The sequence below is a fragment of the Ovis aries genome, chromosome 14 (assembly GCF_016772045.2).
Source record: "Ovis aries strain OAR_USU_Benz2616 breed Rambouillet chromosome 14, ARS-UI_Ramb_v3.0, whole genome shotgun sequence".
NCBI classification, from domain to species: Eukaryota; Metazoa; Chordata; class Mammalia; order Artiodactyla; family Bovidae; genus Ovis; species Ovis aries.
Window position 1 is genome coordinate 3,120,197 of NC_056067.1, and position 19,224 is coordinate 3,139,420.

Consider the following 19,224-nt stretch of genomic DNA (forward strand, 5'->3'; position numbering starts at 1 on the left):
CTTTGTTTTGGGGGATAATTTGTTATGCATTAGTATCAACAGATAACTAATACAATTTCAATGATGTTTTGAAAGTAGCCAGTTTGGGTGAATCTGGTGGAACACCCACACAGGGGAATCAGGATGCAAATGAAGGTGACCTCCCATCAGAAGACAATGAAATGACACCTTTCATGGGGAAAGAGAAGGCAGTGTTGACCTAGACTTTGACAGAGGACAAAAATACATTTCACAAATGAAAGTAAAATAAAGTCCTGTTCAGATTAAACAAATGCAGAGAGAATTTGTTGTCAGCAGAACTGTACCATAAGAAATAATGATGGAAATTCTTCAGGCTAAACAGACCGTTTAAAACAGATCTTCAGGCGGGAATGAAGGGCACTGGGAAGCATGAATATGTCAGTAAATGGAAAAAGCAGTGTTTAAATTTTTCTCTTGATTAAATAAATTAAAATTCACTATTTAATTGTATTATAAAGCTTGCAGCATCTGGATTTAAAACATATTGCAACCATGGCATAAAGAACAGGTGTTTGTGTAGGAAGGGTGTTAAAAATTATCCCATAGTAAGCTTATGACATTTTAAATAATATAACATAAAATCTAAGTAGACTGTGATGAATTAAGGATGCATCTTATAATCCATGAAGCAAATATTAAAATAAGCGATGTATAGCTAAAGAGTGAGTGAAAAAATAAAATTGAATACCAGAAGAAATATGGAGTAAACCAAGAGGAGGCATGAAAGGGGGAGAAGAAATATAAGATGTCCCGTGGGAGGAAAAATAAGAAATAAATGCCAAAACGATAGATCTAAAAACGCACTATCAATCGTTACATTAAATGGCAATGGATTAATCATCTCATTTGAAAGGCAAAAAATGGCCAACAGAACTTAAAAGCACCAGCCATTTTCCGACTGCTGCTGCTGCTGCTGCTGCTAAGTCGCTTCAGTCATGTCCGACTCTGTGCGACCCCATAGACAGCAGCCCAGCAGGCTCCCCCGTCCCTGGGATTCTCCAGGCAAGAACACTATTCCGACTGCAAGGAACACTAAAACGCTGCCCTGTTTTTTCATCCTCAGATGAGCCATTTGCTCCCGACCCTTTTACGTGTACCCATTCAGCTCAGAACATCTAGGCTTTGAAATGCAGTGAGGACTGTTGTTTACTTTCCAACTCCGTTAATCAGAATAATTTAAGAACCTTGTTGTTGTTGTTGTTGCTGTCTTTCAGGACCAACGACACTGGGTTCCTCTCTTATAAGGAACATCTGCCGGTGACTAGGATTGTGATCACAGACACTGGCCGGCCGCATTCAGAAGCAGCTTATAAACTGGGGCCTCTGCTTTGCCGTGGAGACAGTAAGTGGTGGCGACGCGCCCTCAACGTGTCTGAGCAGAGAGATGTCACCTAAGAGCCATGTTGCTACATAGTAATTAGTCAGACTTCTCTTTTGAAAACCCATAAGCAGTGTCTGAAATAATCCCCCTAGTCAGTCAACAAAGTGCCCCTATAGAATGGAAAGCCCTGGAATAAATACCGTAACAGCAGGCCTTGTTAAGATTCCAAGAGAAAGAAACCACAAAGCATCTCTGTTTGACTGGTTCATAAATTCATTCCATCCTTCCTCAGTGTCTACATGCCATTATCCATATAGGAACACCTCAGTGCTGCATAACATTATTAAGGATGTATGGTGAGTTTTCTACTGTTGGGCCTGGGGTGAAATTAGAACATCAGTAGAATCAAAGTCAGTTTAATCAAACATGTTTCAACTTTCATTCTCCCCCCCACCCCCAGTCTGTGTATGTGTTCTTACTCGGAATCAGTGGGACCTGCTGTTTTGTATATTCAATATATAAATACTCTGAACCGGAATTTTTTAGTTAAAATATAGTGTCACAGAAAATACATATTTTCAGCAGAGAATGAAATGAGCATATGTGGCCATTTATAACCTCTCTGAAGTCAGTTAGGTTCGAGACTGATTCATTACTTTTTTATGCTTTTAGTTACTTCCAGAACTTAAAATGCAAATAGAAGAAATATTTATTTACCTTAAAAGTATATCCTGAAAGGAAGGTTTATTCTAGAGGCTCAACAGAGAAAGAGTTGATCTGACAATGCATTGAATTTATGGAGATGCATGGCGGAAGTTGCTTAGCTAAAAAGCAAAGATGATACTGGCCTATAAAAAGGTGTATGTACACTGTAAAAAAAAAAATGGCCCACCATTATACCTACCATCCCTAATCTTTATCATCTCAACTTCCTGGTCTGCCAGTAGGCCTTACACAGTCACTTGAAGATGACATAGGATATTTCACGGAGGGAAAAGTTATGTACAAAGAGATGAGGTTGTAAACGCAGGCTGCATCCGCAGAAGTGCAATGATTTTGCGTGACAATGGAGAAATTGTTCTATTCATCACATGCACTCCTCACAGCTGGCTCTGATCTGAACTCTGCAGGGCCTTAGGCCGGCTTCCCCCATTTACCATCGTCCCTGGGAAATTGTTCTGTTTTGACTGAGGTCGCTGCCAACTCGATTCCTTAGGGGTTCTTTCTTGCAGACTTCCTGTCTTGAACTTGAGCACACAGCATCTTTTCACTCAGAGCAGGGCTTCTCCATCCCAGGCGACTCGCTCCCTTAGGGGACATTTGGCAATATCTGGAGACGGGTTTGGCTGTCGCAGCTGTCGGGGGTTGAGGGCTATTGGATCCAGAGGGAGAGGCCAGAAATGCTGTGAATATCCTGCAATGCATAGGATAGCCCTCCACCACAAGGCGTATCTGGTCCCTGAGGTCTGTGGCGTGAGGCTGAGAAACCAAGCATTTAGCTGTTATGAGAATGGGGGTGCAGAGGGAGGCTCACAATATTAGGACAAGGATTAAAAACAGTGTAAGTGTTTGGAGACCTGCAGGTTCACCTTGGACATTAATGAAACAGTCCCCGAGTTTTCCCTGGCCTTCCTGTCTATCACATCTACTTTAGGGTTGGGGCTTATCCTCACGTGAGTTCACAGAGCATTTTCTGCATAAATGACCCTGTCTGAAGAGCAGCAGTGTCAGAGTAATGAATGCCTCCCATTTTCTCTGTGTGGGCAGCCTGCACCCCTGAAGGTGCAAAGCCCTAGACACGTTTATTATTATTATTTTTCCTTTCCAAATGAGATAAATGGGGCAGATGTGGGGCTTCTAGATATGGGATCATGCAAAGTGGGCCTTAAAAGCAGAGGAAAGTTATGTGAAAGTTATCCAGAAGGCATTGGGGCTGGAACACTAATTAGGACTGGGATACTTTAAGGCTGAGAACTGGCTTAGTTCTCATGATCCAGGAAAGTGACATTTGAGTATAAGACAAGGACAATGACGAAGGCTTGAACTAGGCAATGGCTGGCATGGGGCTTAGATAAAGGGCTCAGTCAGGGAGGTGAATTCAGTACGGTTTGGAGTGAGGGTGACAGGGTATGAGGATGACCTCCAGGTTTCTGACTTGAGTAAAGCTGGTGGCACCGTTTGTTGAGACAGTAAGAATGATTCGTTGAGACACAGAATTCTTAGATTTTCTTTGAACAGAAAAATGGAAAGATGAAAATAAAAAGAATGGTATTTTGGTCTTATCACACAAACCAGATATGTTGAAAATTTCATATCTAGCCATGTTTCTCTAGGAAAGAAAAAACAACCCAGAAGCCTTGAGAAAGCAGGAACAAAAGTAAGTGAGACCCACAGATGCCAGATACACCGGATGCCAGCTGGCTCCTAATTCCAAGTCTTTATTTTCATTTTTAAAAATGTGGATGGGTGTGAAATTTTGTTACTACTAGTATTATTGTTTAATGTCAGAAGTCACAGATAACATTGTTAAACATTTTACCAAAAGCACAGAAGATATGAATGATAAAGTCCCCTTTTTAAAGTTGTTCTGCAGATATAAAACTTCATAAATATTATTGACCTAAAGAATTTGTGAATATGAAAATAAGTTTTTTGAAAAAAATATGTGAAAAGTAAATGGCAGAATTCAACATCCTATTTATAAAAATTAAGGAAACTAGGAACTTAAACTTCCTCAGTATTTTAAAAGACATTTGTGAAAATCTAAAAATCTGACACTTTATCCTGAATTGTCACAGACTTAATACTTCCTCTCTAAGATCAGGACCTAAACAAAGATGTCTGTTCTCACCAATCCTATTCAGTATCATACTTTGAGTCCTAGCACAAGTAGTAAGTAAAGAAAAGGAATTCAAGGCCTATAGATTAGAAAGGAAGAAATAAAATTCTCCATTTATAGATGACATGGTTTTCTAGGTACTTTTTTAAAAAGTGAGTTTAGCAAAGTAATAGGATACAAGTTCAATATGCAAAAACAAATTATATCTCTATATGCTAGTAATGAAAAGCTGAAATTTTAAAAGTACCTTTTTATAGCAGAATTAGAATCCATTTGCAAAAACAGAAGAATTTCAACCATACTTCAAACTGCATACCAAAAATAATTCAAATTAATCATAAACTTAATGTAAACCCACAAACTATAAAACTTCTCTAAGAAAATATGGAAGAAAATCTTAGTGACCATGGGTTAAGCAAAGATTTTTTAGATAGAGCATCAAAAGCATAACTCATAAATTTTTAAATGATAAATTGAGGTTCAACATAATTAAAAACTGCTTTTAAAATGACATTGTTTAAAAAATGGGAAGAAGAGTCACACATGGGGAAAATACATTTGCAAAGTCCATATCTGATAGAGGCTAAATATATGAAGAACTTTCTAACAGTGCAATTAAAAAAATTCAGATTAACAAATGGGCAAATGATTTGCACATACATTTTGTTAGATGAAATACACAGATTTCAAACAAGCACATAAAAAAGATTTTCAGTATCATTAGTCATTAGGGAAATGTACTACATTTAACACCACAAGAAGATACCTGTATATAGCTATCAGAATGGCTGACATTGTAAAAATATAATAAAACAAAAAAAAAAAAAACCTGACAGTATCAACTGCTGAGAATATAGAGCAGCTGGAATTCCTCATGCATTGCTGGTGCCAAGTGTAAAATGATACTATCACTTTGGCAATTTTTCATAAATCTAAACACACATTTACTATATAAGATCCAGCAATCCCACTCCTAGGTATTTGCAGAAGAGAAATGAAATATCTGTGTGAACAGGTTTATGTTGGTTTTATGCATAGTCTTCTAAAACTGGAAACCACCTAAATGTCAGTGGTTTAATGAATAAACCAGTGAGTCTGAGTGAACTCTGGGAGATGGTGATGGACAGGGAGGCCTGGCGTGCTGCAATTCATGGGGTCGCAAAGGGTCAGACACGACTGAGCGACTGAACTGAACTGAACTTTATGAATAAACCAGTGAATAAACATTCCATTTTACTGTGGTATATCTACACTGTACAATGGAATATTACTAAACAGTAAAAAGAAGTGCTCTTCTGATAAACACCAACAACATGGATGAATCTTCAGTGCATGATACTGACTAATAGAAGCCTGACTTAAAAGGCTCTGTGCTGGATCATTCAATTTCTAAGATATTCTGGAAAAAACTAAACCATAGGAACAGAAAAAAAGATCTCTTTTGCCAATCACTTCAAGGCAAGAGGAATTTTACAAAAGAGAACAGGTAAAGGAGATGTTCTGTGTCTTGAGTGTTATGGTAACTTATGTGACTTAAGCATTTTTCAAAATTCCTAGATCAATACACAGAATTACTCAGTTTTATTCTATGTAAATTATCCTCAGTACATCTGACTCAAAAAAAAATACCCTAAAAATCACAACCCACAACTAAACATTAATAATAGTACAGATAGTTATTGTTGCTTAATCTTTAAAGACTTTATTTTTAAAATAAATTTACAATGAAACAAAGGGAAATTACAGAGGTTTTTCATATATTTCCTGTCCTCACACATGTATAAACTGTCCCATTAGCAACATCACTCACCAGAATGGTACTTTTTGTTTTTTTTTAAGCAAAAAAAAGGTTGCTTAATTTTAAAGTTGGGTCATTAAAAAAATATCAATAGTTAAACTTGTAAGACATAAAAACTACTAAAGATTTTAATAACATGGGTATTCTCCAGGATACTCCTAGGATTCTACTGAATATGTTTCTGACTTTTACTAACCTTGGAGACAGAGGATCAAAGGAGCAGATCATGGGAAAACATCTGGGTCTACAGTTAAGAGAAAGGTGATAACTAGGAGGGTTTATGTAGGTATTTTCCTTTCTGCTCTCTCAGGAGAAATGGGACCATCTTCATTTGTGGGGTGCCATCATAAGTCTTCTAGACCAATGCTTCTTCAACTTCAGCATGTGTTAAAAATTACCTGGAGAGCATGCCAGTTGTAGCTGTGTTATCTTCAGCACTCTCACCTCACACTAAGGAGAAAGAGTAGAAGTCTAGTATTGACCCACCAGAGTTAGATGATTTTTTGACATCAATCAGAAAGTGCTAAGGGAAAGGTTCACAACAATACAGGCGTACCTCAAGAAAAGAAAAAAGTCAAATAAATAACCTAACTCTACACCTGAAGCAACTAGAAAAGGAAGAAATGAAGAACCCCAGGGTTAGTAGAAGGAAATAAATCTTAAAAATTAGGGCAGAAATAAATGTAAAAGAAACAAAAGAGACCATAGCAAAAATCAACAAAGCCAAAAGCTGGTTCTTTGAGAAGATAAATAAAATTGATAGACCATTAGCCAGACTCATCAAGAAACAAAGGGAGAAATATCAAATCAATAAAATTAGAAATGAAAATGGAGAGATCACAACAGACAACACAGAAATACAAAAGATCATAAGAAACTACTATCAGCAATTATATGCAAATAAAATGGACAACTTGGAAGAAATGGACAAATTCTTAGAAAAGTACAACTTTCCAAAACTGACCCAGAAAGAAATAGAAAATCTTAAGAGACCTATCACAAGCATGGAAATTGAAACTGTAATCAGAAATCTTCCAGCAAACAAAAGTCCACGACCAGTCGGCTTCTCAGCTGAATTGTACCAAAAGTTTAGAGAAGAGCTAACACCTATCCTACTCAAACTCTTGCAGAAAATTGCAGAGGAAGGTAAACTTCCAGACTTATTCTATGAGGCCACCATCACCTTAATACCAAAACTTGACAAAGATGCCACAAAAAAAAAAAAAAAAAGAAAGAAAGAAAGAAAGTAAACTACTGGCCAATATCACTGATGAACATGGATGCAAAAATCCTTAACAAAATTCTAGCAAACAGAATTCAACAACACATTAGAAAGATCATACATCATGACCAAGTGGGCTTTATCCCAGGGATGCAAGGATTCTTCAATATCCACAAATCAATCAATGTAATACATCACATTAACAAATTGAAAAATAAAAGCCATATGATTATCTCAGTAGATGCAGAGAAAGCCTTTGACAAAATTCAACATCCATTTATGATAAAAACCCTCCAGAAAGCAGGAATAGAAGAAACATACCTCAACATAATAAAAGCTATATATGACAAACCCACAGCAAACATTATCCTCAATGGTAAAAAATTGAAAGCATTTCCCCTAAAGTCAGAAACAAGACAAGGGTGCCCACTCTCACCACTACTATTCAACATAGTTCTGGAAGTTTTGGCCACAGCAATCAGAGCAGAAAAAGAAAGAAAAGGAATCCAGAGTGGAAAGGAAGAAGTAAAACTCTCACTGTTTGCAGATGACATGATCCTCTACATAGAAAACCCTAAAGACTCCACCAGAAAATTACTAGAGCTAATCAATGAATATAGTAAAGTTGCAGGATATAAAATCAACACACAGAAATCCCTTGCATTCCTATACATTAATAATGAGAAAATAGAAAGAGAAATTAAGGAAACAATTCCATTCACGACTGCAATGCAAAGAATAAAATACTTAGGAATATATCTGCCTAAAGAAACAAAGACCTATATAAAGAAAACTATAAAATGCTGGTGAAAGAAATCAAAGAAGACACTAACGTGTTCATGGAGTGGAAGAATCAATATACTGAAAATGAGTATACTACCCAAAGCAATCTATATATTCAATGCAATCCCTATCAAGCTACCAACAGTATTTTTCACAGAGCTAGAACAAATAATTTCACAACTTGTATGGAAATACAAAAAACCTCGAATAGCCAAAGCAATCTTGAGAAAGAAGAATGGAACTGGAAGAATCAACCTGTCTGACTTCAGGCTCTACTACAAAGCCGCAGTCATCAAGACAGTGTGGTACTGGCACAAAGACAGAAATATAGATCAATGGAACGAAATAGGAAGCCCAGAGATAAATCCATGCACCTATGAAGACCTACAAGACCTTTTAGAACTAACACCCAAAAAAGATGTCCTTTTCATTATAGGGGACTGGAATGCAGAAGTAGGAAGTCAAGAAACACCTGGAGTAACAGGCAAATTTGGCCTTGGAAAGTGGAATGAAGCAGGGCAAAGACTAATAGAGTTTTGCCAAGAAAATGCACTGGTCATAGCAAACACCCTCTTCCAACAACACGAGAGAAGACTCTACACATGGACATCACCAGATGGTCAACACCGAAATCAGATTGATTATATTCTTTGCAGCCAATGATGGAGAAGCTCTATACAGTCAGCAAAAACAAGACCAGGAGCTGACTGTGGCTCAGATCATGAACTCCTTATTACCAAATTCAGACTCAAATTGAAGAAATAGGAAACACCGCTAGACCATTCAGGTATGACCTAAATCAAATCCCTTATGATTATACAGTGGAAGTGAGAAATAGATTTAAGAGCCTAGATCTGATAGATAGAGTGCCTGATGAACTATGGAATGAGGTTCGTGACATTGTACAGGAGACAGGGATCAAGACCATCCCCATGGAAAAGATATGCAAAACAGCAAAATGGCTGTCTGGGGAGGCCTTACAAATAGCTGTGAAAAGAAGAGAGGCAAAAAGCAAAGGAGAAAAGGAAAGATATAAGCATCTGAATGCAGAGTTCCAAGGAATAGCAAGAAGAGATAAGAAAGCCTTCTTCAGAAATCAGTGCAAAGAAATAGAGGAAAAGAACAGAATGGGAAAGACTAGAGAGCTCTTCAAGAAAATTAGAGATACCAAGGGAACATTTCATGCAAAGATGGGCTCGATAAAGGACAGAAATGGTATGGACCTAACAGAAGCAGAAGATATTAAGAAGAGGTGGCAAGAATACACAGAATAACTGTACAAAAAAGATCTTCACAACCCAGATAATCATGATGATGTGAACACTAATCTAGAGCCAGACATCTTGGAAAGTGAAGTCAAGTGGGCCTTAGAAAGTATCACTACGAACAAAGCTAGTGGAGATGATGGCATTCCAGTTGAGCTGTTTCAAATCCTGAAAGATGATGCTGTTAAAGTGCTGCATGCAATATGCCAGCAAATTTGGAAAACTCAGCAGTGGCCACAGGACTGGAAAAGGTGTTTTCATTCCAATCCCAAAGAAAGACAATGCCAAAGAATGCTTAAACTACCGCACAATTGCACTCATCTCACACGCTAATAAAGTCATGCTCAAAATTCTCCAAGCCAGGCTTCAGCAATATGTGAACCGTGAACTCCCTGATGTTCAAGCTGGTTTTAGAAAAGGCAGAGAAACCCGAGATCAAATTGCCAACATCTGCTGGATCATGGAAAAAGCAAGAGAGTTCCAGAAAAACATCTATTTCTGCTTTATTGACTATGCCAAAGCGTTTGACTGTGTGGATCACAATAAACTGAAAAATTCTGAAAGAGATGGGAATACCAGACCATCTGACCTGCCTCTTGAGAAATCTGTATGCAGGTCAGGAAGCAACAGTTAGAACTGGACATGGAACAACAGACTGGTTCCAAATAGGAAAAGGAGTCCGTCAAGGCTATATATTGTCACCCTGCTTATTTAACTTCTATGCAGAGTACATCATGAGAAATGCTGGACTGGAAGAAACACAAGCTGGAATCAAGATTGCCAGGAGAAATATCAATAACCTCAGATATGCAGATGACACCACCCTTATGGCAGAAAGTGAAGAGGAACTCAAAAGCCTCTTGATGAAAGTGAAAGAGGAGAGTGAACAAGTTGGCTTAAAGCTCAACATTCAGAAAATGAAGATCATGGCCTCTGGTCCCATCACTTCATGGTAAATAGAGGGGAAACAGTGGAAACAGTGTCAGACTTTCTTTTTCTGGGTCCAAAATCACTGCAGATGGTGACTGCAGCCAAGAAATTAAAAGACGCTTACTCCTTGGAAGAAAAGTTATGACCAACCTAGATAGTATATTCAAAAGCAGAGACATTACTTTGCCAATTAAGGTCTGTCTTGTCAAGGCTATGGTTTTTCCAGTGGTCATGTATGGATGTGAGAGTTGGACTGTGAAGAAGGCTGAGTGCTGAAGAATTGATGCTTTTGAACTGTGGTGTTGGAGAAGACTCTTGAGAGTCCCTTGGACTGCAAGGAGATCCAACCAGTCCATTCTGAAGGAGATCAGCCCTGGGATTTCTTTGGAAGGAATGATGCTAAGGCTGAAACTCTAGTACTTTGGCCACCTCATGCGAAGAGTTGACTCATTGGAAAAGACTCTGATGCTGGGAGGGACTGGGGGCAGAGGGAGAAGGGGACGACCAAGGATGAGATGGCTGGATGGCATCACAGACTCTATGGATATGAGTCTGAGTGAACTCCGGAGGTGGTGATGGACAAGGAGGCCTGGTGTGCTGTGATTCATGGAGTCGCAAAGGGTCAGAGATGACTGAGCGACTGAACTCAACTGATGGACACCTTATCTTTGACAAAGGAGGCAAGATTATACAATGGAGAAAAGACAATCTCTTTAACAAGGGGTCCTGGGAAAACTGGTCAAGCACTTGTAAAAGAATGAAACTAAAACACTTTTTAACACCATACACAAAAATAAACTTGAAATGGGTTAAATATCTAAACGTAAGCCAGACACTATAAAACTTCCTAGAGGAGAACATAGGCAAAACTCTCTGACATTAATCACAGCAGGATCCTCTATGACCCACCTCACAGGATATTGGAAATAAAAGGAAAAATAAACAAATGGGACATAATTAAACTTAAAAGCTTCTGCACAACAAAGGAAACTATAAGCAAGGTGAAAAGACAGCCTTCTCAATGTGAGAAAATAATAGCAAATCAAGCAACTGACAAAGAATTAATCTCAAAAATATACAAACAATCCTGCAGCTCAATTCCAGGAAAATAAACGACCAATCAAAAAATGGGCCAAAGAACTAAACAGACATTTCTCCAAAGAAGACATACAGATGTCTAACAAACACATGAAAAGATGCTCAACTTCACTCATTATCAAAGTGATCACTCATTATCAGAGCAAATCAAAACCACATGAGGTACCATTTCATGCCAGTCAGAATGGCTCCTATCCGAAAGTCTGTCTACAAGCAATAAATGCTGGAGAGGGTGTGGAGAAAAGGGAACCCTCTTACACTGTTGGCGGGAATGCAAATTAGTACAACCACTATGGAGAACAGTGTGGAGATTCCTTAAAAAACTGGAAATAGAACTGCCATCAGTTCAGTTCAGTTGCTCAGTCATGTCCAACTCTTTCCGACCCCGTGAATCACGGCACGCCAGGCCTCCCTGTCCATCACCAACTCCCAGAGTTCACCCAAACTCATGTGCATTGAGTCGGTGATGCCATCCAGCCATCTCATCCTCTGTTGTCCCCTTCTCCTCCTGCCCCCAATCCTTCCCAGCATCAGAGTCTTTTCCAATGAGTCAACTTCTTCGCATGAGCTGGCCAAAGTATTGGAGTTTCAGCCTCAGCATGAGTCCTTCCAATGAATACCCAGGACTGCCATACGACCCAGGAATCCCACTGCTGGGCATACACACCGAAGAAACCAGAATTGAAAGAGACATGTACTCAAATGTTCATCTCAGCATTGTTTGTAATAGCCAGGATATGGAAGCAACTTAGATGTCCATCAGCAGACAAATGGATAAGAAAGCTGTGGTACATGTACACAATGGAGTATTACTAAGCCATTAGAAAGAATACATTTGAATCAGTTCTAATGAGGTGGATGAAACTGGAGCCTATTTTACAGAGTGAAGTAAGCCAGAAAGAAAAACACCAATACAGTATACTAACACATATATACGGAATTTAGAAAGATGGTAATGATAACCCAGTATGCAAGACAGCAAAAGAGACACAGATGTATACAACAGTCTTTTGGACTCTGTGGGAGAGGGTGAGGGTGGGATGATTTTGGAGAATGGAATTGAAACATGTATATTATCATATGTGAAATGAATCGCCAGTCCAGTTTTGATGCATGAGACAGGATGCTCAGGGCTGGTGCACTGGGATGACCCAGAGGGATGGAATGGGGAGGGAGGTGGGAGAGGGGTTCAGGATGGGGAACACATGTACACCCATGGCAGATTCATGTCAATGTATGGCAAAACCAATGCAATATTGTAAAGTAATTAGCCTCTAATTAAAATAAATAAATTTATATTAAAAAATTAAGAAATTAAACCTAGAAGAAACAAAGATGTGGAGAAATTAGAAGATAAGATAGTAGCAAGATGGGGTGGGAAGATCTCTCAAACAGAAGAGAGATCACCAGTCTGGCACCTTTTACTTGCATAAAAATAAATGTTGGTTTTTTTTTTTTAAGGAAAAAATAAATATTTGTTCTACTTCAATCACAAAAGAAATTTTAGTGTTGAATTCAAAGCATAGCTAGTATTTTTCTTTTAAGAATATCATAGTTTCTGTTTAGTTTTTGAAAATGGAACTGTTCACTGTTTTCACAATAAAGTTAACACTAATTGTTTAAAGAAAAAAAAAGAAGATACCTGCATGGACCTTCCCCTCCTTCTGCAGGTCCTTTAGCACAAAGACAATCCATCAGCCACTGATGGCATCTGCCATCATCGTCTCTTCACTTGCCTTCTTTCCTTCATCTGTGAAACACCCACAGTCCTTTCCCTGAAACCATTGACACCCTTTCTCCACGAAGCCTTCCACAGGTCTCTAGAGGACTTATTCCTACACTTTCAAAGAATGTTGAGTAAATTATGAAGATACACTTCTTGTCCTGACTTTTAATTATTTCTGAGCCTCTCAAGAGCAGGTCCATTCCTCATTTATTATTGTATCTTGACACCTAGTACATTACTTGTTACATGAAAGATAATCAATAAATAGCAGTTTATGAAGGAATAAGAATGATCCATCACATACAGCTCGAGAAACTTATAGCTTGTGAATTATTCATGAGAGACAGGAGTAAGTTTTTGATTGTACTTATTAAATGATATGCAAATATATTTTAATTAAAGGAGTTTTGATTACATTTTGAAAGACATGCTGATCTTAAAAAAATCACATACTACAAAGGACATCTAGTTCCATCTTGAGCCATTTGTGATTCATGTACATGGGCTTGAGACCGTGAAAGTGCTTTCAAATAAGCACACAATTTTACTTAATTATTTGATTTTCACACTTTTGATGGTACAGTGCCTTTATAAAACTGAAACATGTCTACTTCTTGGAGAAAACATATTTGTAAATTATTTTGCTTTTTGTTTTCTGTTCTTTTGAAAAGATCTACAGTATAAACTACTCATTGACATTTAAGAAACTTCCCAAATGTGGGAGAACCAACATTCTTTCTAACACTTTTTAAAGGTTTCCATGTTTTAGAGACTGGGAATCTTGATAATTCTCAGGACTACAATAATCTCTTGTGACAAGTTTCTACACGTACATACCTTTATTTGTTGTTTTACTTTTAAACATTAATGATAGTTGTTATGAAGTAACTATAAAATCTTAAGATATACAGATATGTCAAAGAAAACATTAATCAACAAGAGTCACACAACTCAGAAATAGTGACTAATATGAGAGAGCATTATTCCAGACATTTCTAAATATCGCTAGTGCAGGGTTTCCCAACCTTGGCACTCTTGCCATTGGGCTGAGTGATTCCTTGCAACGGTTAGGCGCTGTCCTGTCCTTTGTGGGACATTTAGCAGTATCCTTGGACCCTACCCACTAGATGCCAGAAACATCCTCCCCAGTTGTGACAACAAAGTAAGTCTCCAGAAAAAGCCAAATGTTTCCTGGGGTCCGGAATAGCCCCAGGTTAAGAGGCACTATTCTAGATGGAGTAATAGAAAAAGAGATTCAGAAATAAATTTATTTATTAACTTTATGAACTGAAGAAGAAACAAACTGAAGCCACAGGGATTGATTTATATTATTTATATACATAATAAACATGTATTCAATGTGCTAACTTAAACTTTATAAAAGTTTTAAAGGTTGTAGAGTCACTAGATTCTCTACTAAAGTCTTTTGTATTCTAGACAGGATTGATCTATTCTGAAAAATACGAAAATTAGCATGCATCTGTCATCTCGTCTCCTTTTTCTCCCCCCACCTCCCAATTTTTGCTAGTTTTGCTATTGTTTGTATGGTTGTCTATTTTTTGAATACTAACCACTGGTCCTGTCATCAGAGGCCCTCTATTCATGAATGAATGTTTTTCTGTTTATTCTTGGATGGATTGCATTTTCAGGTAATGATATTTTCTCTTTTTTTTCCTTCTAGAAAGACTCAAGCGTGTTGCATTTCCTGAGTTGGCACACACTTGAGAATATTGGTTGCCTCTGAACTCCAAACTGAAGTTGGCTGGTTTAATTTTATGCTGTTTGTTGGTAACAGCTTTATTGAGATACAGTCCATGTGCCCTGTAATTCACCTGTTTGAAGTGTACAATCTAATGGTGTTTCAGTATATTAAATGGAGTTGAATAACCATCACCAGAAGCAATTTTAGAACATTTTCATACCCCATAAAGAAACTTGTACCTGTTAGCACACTTTCCATTTTCCCCAAACTCCCACCCCAGCCCTAGTCAACCATGCATCTACTCTTTATCTCCGCTGAATTACCGATTCTAGACATTTCATACAGGTGAAAACACAGAATGTGGGATCTTTGAGACTGGCTTCTTTCACCTAGCATCACATTGGCAAAGTTTATCCATACTGTTCATTCGTTCGTTTGCTCAGTTGCTCAGTCGTGTCCGACTCTTTGCGACCCCATGAATCGCAGCATGCCAGGCCTCCTTGTCCATCAGCAACTCCCGGAGTTCACGCAACCTCACGTCCATCGAGTCCGTGATGCCATCCAGCCATCTCATCCTCTGTCATCCCCTTCTCCTCCTGCCCCCAATCCCTTCCAGCATCAGAGTCTTTTCCAATGAGTCAACTCTTCACATGAGGTGGCCAAAGTCCTGGAGTTTCAGCTTTATCATCGTTCCTTCCAAAGAAATCCCAGGGCTGATCTCCTTCAAAATGCACTGGTTGGATCTCCTTGCAGTCCAAGGGACTCTCAAAAGTCTTCTCCAACACCACAGTTCAAAAGCATCAATTCTTCGGCACTCAGCCTTCTTCACAGTCCAACTCTCACATCCATACATGACCACTGGAAAAACCATAGCCTTGACAAGACAGACCTTAGTCGGCAAAGTAATGTCTCTGCTTTTGAATATACTATCTAGGTTGGTCATAACTTTTCTTCCAAGGAGTAAGCGTCTTTTAATTTCATGGCTGCAATCACCATCTGCAGTGATTTTGGAGCCCAGAAAAAGAAAGTCTGACACTGTTTCCACTGTTTCCCCATCTATTTCCCATGAAGTGATGGGACCAGATGCCATGATCTTCATTTTCTGAATGTTGAGCTTTAAGCCAACTTTTTCACTCTCCTCTTTCACTTTCATCAAGAGGCTTTTGAGTTCCTCTTCACTTTCTGCCATAAGGGTGGTATTATCTGCATATCTGAGGTTATTGATATTTCTCCCAGCAATCTTGATTCCAGCTTGTGTTTCTTCCAGTCCAGCATTTCTCATGATGTACTCTGCATATAAGTTAAATAAGCAGGGTAACAATATACAGCCTTGACATACTCCTTTTCCTATTTGGAACCAGTCTGTTGTTCCATGTCCAGTTCTAACTGTTGCTTCCTGACCTGCATATAGGTTTCTCAAGAGGCAGGTCAGGTGGTCTGTATTCCCATCTCTTTCAGAATTCTCCACAGTTTATTGTGATCCACACAGTCAAAGGCTATGGATATAGTCAATAAAGCAGAAATAGATGTTTTTCTGGAACTCTCTTGCTTTTTCGATGATCCAGCGGATGTTGGGAATTTGATCTCTGGTTCCTCTGCCTTTTCTAAAACCAGCTTGAACATCAGGGAGTTCACAGCTCACATATTGCTGAAGCCTGGCTTGGAGAATTTTGAGCATTACTTTACTAGCATGTGAGATGAGTGCAGTTGTGTTTGAGCATTCTTTGGCATTGCCTTTCTTTGAGATTGGAATGAAAACTGACCTTTTCCAGTCCTGTGGCCACTGCTGAGTTTTCCAAATTTGCTGGCATATTGCGTGCAGCACCCTAACAGCATCATCTTTCCATATTTGAAACAGCTCAACTGGAATTCCATGACCTTCACTAGCTTTGTTTGTAGTGATGCTTTCTAAGGCCCACTTGACTTCACATTCCAGGATGTCTGGCTCTAGATGAGTGATCACACCATCGTGATTATCTGGGTCATGAAGATCTTTTTTGTACAGTTCTTCTGTGTATTCTTGCCACCTCTTCTTAATACTGTGGATTATATAAAATATTCTTTATTCTTTATTTTTTAAGGCCTAGTCATTCCTTTGTGTGGATCCACAGCATTTTGATCATCCAGTAATCAGTTGTTGGCCATTTGTGCTGGTTTTGCTTTTTGTCCTTTATGAATAATGTTGCTGTGAACATCTGTGTCTAAGTGTGTTTTTTGGGACATGTGTATTTCCACTTCTTAGGCATATACATTTAGGAGTGGAACTTCTGGAGTATAAGGTAACCCTGTATTTAACCTTATAAGAAAGTGATGTAATGTTCTTGCATCACATTTTGCGACTCTTCAGTTTGTACATAATATCCTACTGGACTTGCACTAAGAGATTCAGTCAGTCTTGTCTTTTCTAGCTTTTTAAGGTGTCTTTTGATGGATACCTTTTGATTCATATTTCATTATGAATTAATGTTCTATTTTTAATTTTCACCAAAAGATCTTGTATGTGCTTTTCTCTCAGAATTCTTTCAAATTTGGTAAGACTTATCTGTTACCTTAATATTTTTTTTTTTTAAGTTAGGTTTGCTATATTTTCTTTCAGAAATTTGTAGACAGTGCTCCTTTATCTTCTAATGTTTAATGTTGCTGTGGGAAATTCTGAGGCCTAATTGACTTTTCCAGCTTGAGATGATTTGCTTTTTCTGACTGAATTATTGAAGGAATAGTTATCCTTACAGGTCAGTAACTTAAAACTCAGTGCTGTGTGCTGCTGCTTTTTCCTAAAATAGGACATGATGTGGTAAAATGTACGCCTGCATTTTGTAGTCTGTTTCAAGAGTTGTAAGCGTGATCTAAATTTCTGTTCTCAGTAATTATGTGACAAGGTAGTATTTTTTTAAAGCTCTTTGACATTTGAATTTTTCTACTAATTTTGTGAAATGTAGTTCTTCTCAGTTAATTCATTGTGTTGAAATTTCATGTCTAATCAAGACACCCTCAGAACTTACATGGTTTGAAAAGATCGTTCGAAGTTTCTTGTTCTAAGAAACCCTTGTCATTGAAATTAGTTTCTTCATTTTGCCTGCATCGACTTGTTCAGCTGTCTGAGAAATCACAGCTGCCCAGAATGCATTAAATAATCAAAGGTGCATGTAGGCAATAAATAACTTTGCAGAAGTTGTATTCTTAGACTGGAAAAAGATATTGACTAGTGATTTGGTTAATTTCTCTTCCGTTTGACAGAGTCCTGTTCCATTTGGCAGACTACCTATAAACCATTAAAAAGAAGGAGGATCAATTCCATTTTAACCGATAATCATATAATATAATTTTGCAAGCTCCACTCTATCTGGTAACCCTTCACCATTAATAAATTCTTTTTACTTTTTAAGTCTTGAGTTTTATCATATTTTATTCCTTGAGCTTCCTTTATCTGATTTTGTTAAAGTTTCTCCACCTTGTTACCCACTGCTCTCTTCTTGCTTTTCCTCTTTCTTCTGTCTCTATTCTGTCTCCCCTCTTTACCTTCCTCTGTCTGCTTGTGCATCACACACCTTTCAGAATGGCTAAAATTTTTTGGAAAATGGTGACAACACAAAATTCTGGTCAGAATGTGGAGAAACTGATCACTCATACATGCTGCTGGGAATGTAAATTGATATGGCAACTTTGGATATATTTGGCAGTTTCAAAAAAAAAAAAAAAGCATGCAAATCTCATTAGAATCACTGATTATACCCCTTGGCATTTATCCCAGAGAACTGAAGACTTATTTGTACAAAAACCTGCACAAGGATGCTCATAGCAGCTTGACTTGTAGTGACTGAAAACTAGAGACAACCTACATGTCTTTCAGCAGGCACATAGTTAAATAAATTGTGGAGCATCCGTGCCATGCCACACTACTCAGCAATAAAAAGGAATGAAGTATGGACATACACAACAAGCTGGGTGAATCTTAAGAGATAATTATGAGTGAAAAAACGATCAGTCTCAAAAGACTGCATGCTGTACACCTTTATTTGTAGAGGGTTCCTCGAATGACAGTGGAAAACAGATTAGTGGTTGCCTGGGGTTAGAGAGGGGCTGAGAGCAGGACGGAAGAGGGTGTGCCTCTAAGAGTGAAGCATAGTGATGGAAATGTTCCGTGCCTCGAGTATATCCATGCCAATTCCCTGGTCGCGATATTGGACCACAGTCTTGCAAGATATTATCATTGGGGGAAATTAGGTAAAGGGTACACAGAATCTTTATTATTGCCTGCAACTCCATGGAAATCTATGGTTATCTCAAAATAAAAATTTTCATTAAAGAAACCCATATTTACAACTTTTAAAAACAATTTAAGTGTTCAGAAAGATTCCTTTGACTAGTAAATTATCCCTTGCCTTAGCATTTCTGTCTTTTCATTTTAATTTATTCACTTTTAAGAAAGGTTGTGCTACAAAACTCATCAAGTTGTATACACTAAATATGTACAGCTTTTTACACATCAGTCATACCTCGTATAAGTGGTTTTTGAAAA

General features: G+C 38.1%; 1 protein-coding gene across 2 annotated transcripts in view; it reads left to right on the forward strand.

Moving 5' to 3' along the window:
- The window catches only part of CNTNAP4 (contactin associated protein family member 4), a 288,013-nt gene that overhangs the window by 222,832 nt on the left and 45,957 nt on the right, over positions 1-19,224 (forward strand). For both annotated transcript variants that reach the window (XM_004014917.6, XM_042231474.2), the window contains one exon: positions 1,236-1,363. In XM_004014917.6, coding sequence (XP_004014966.3) covers positions 1,236-1,363 — 128 coding nt within the window. The remainder of the gene's footprint in view (positions 1-1,235; positions 1,364-19,224) is intronic.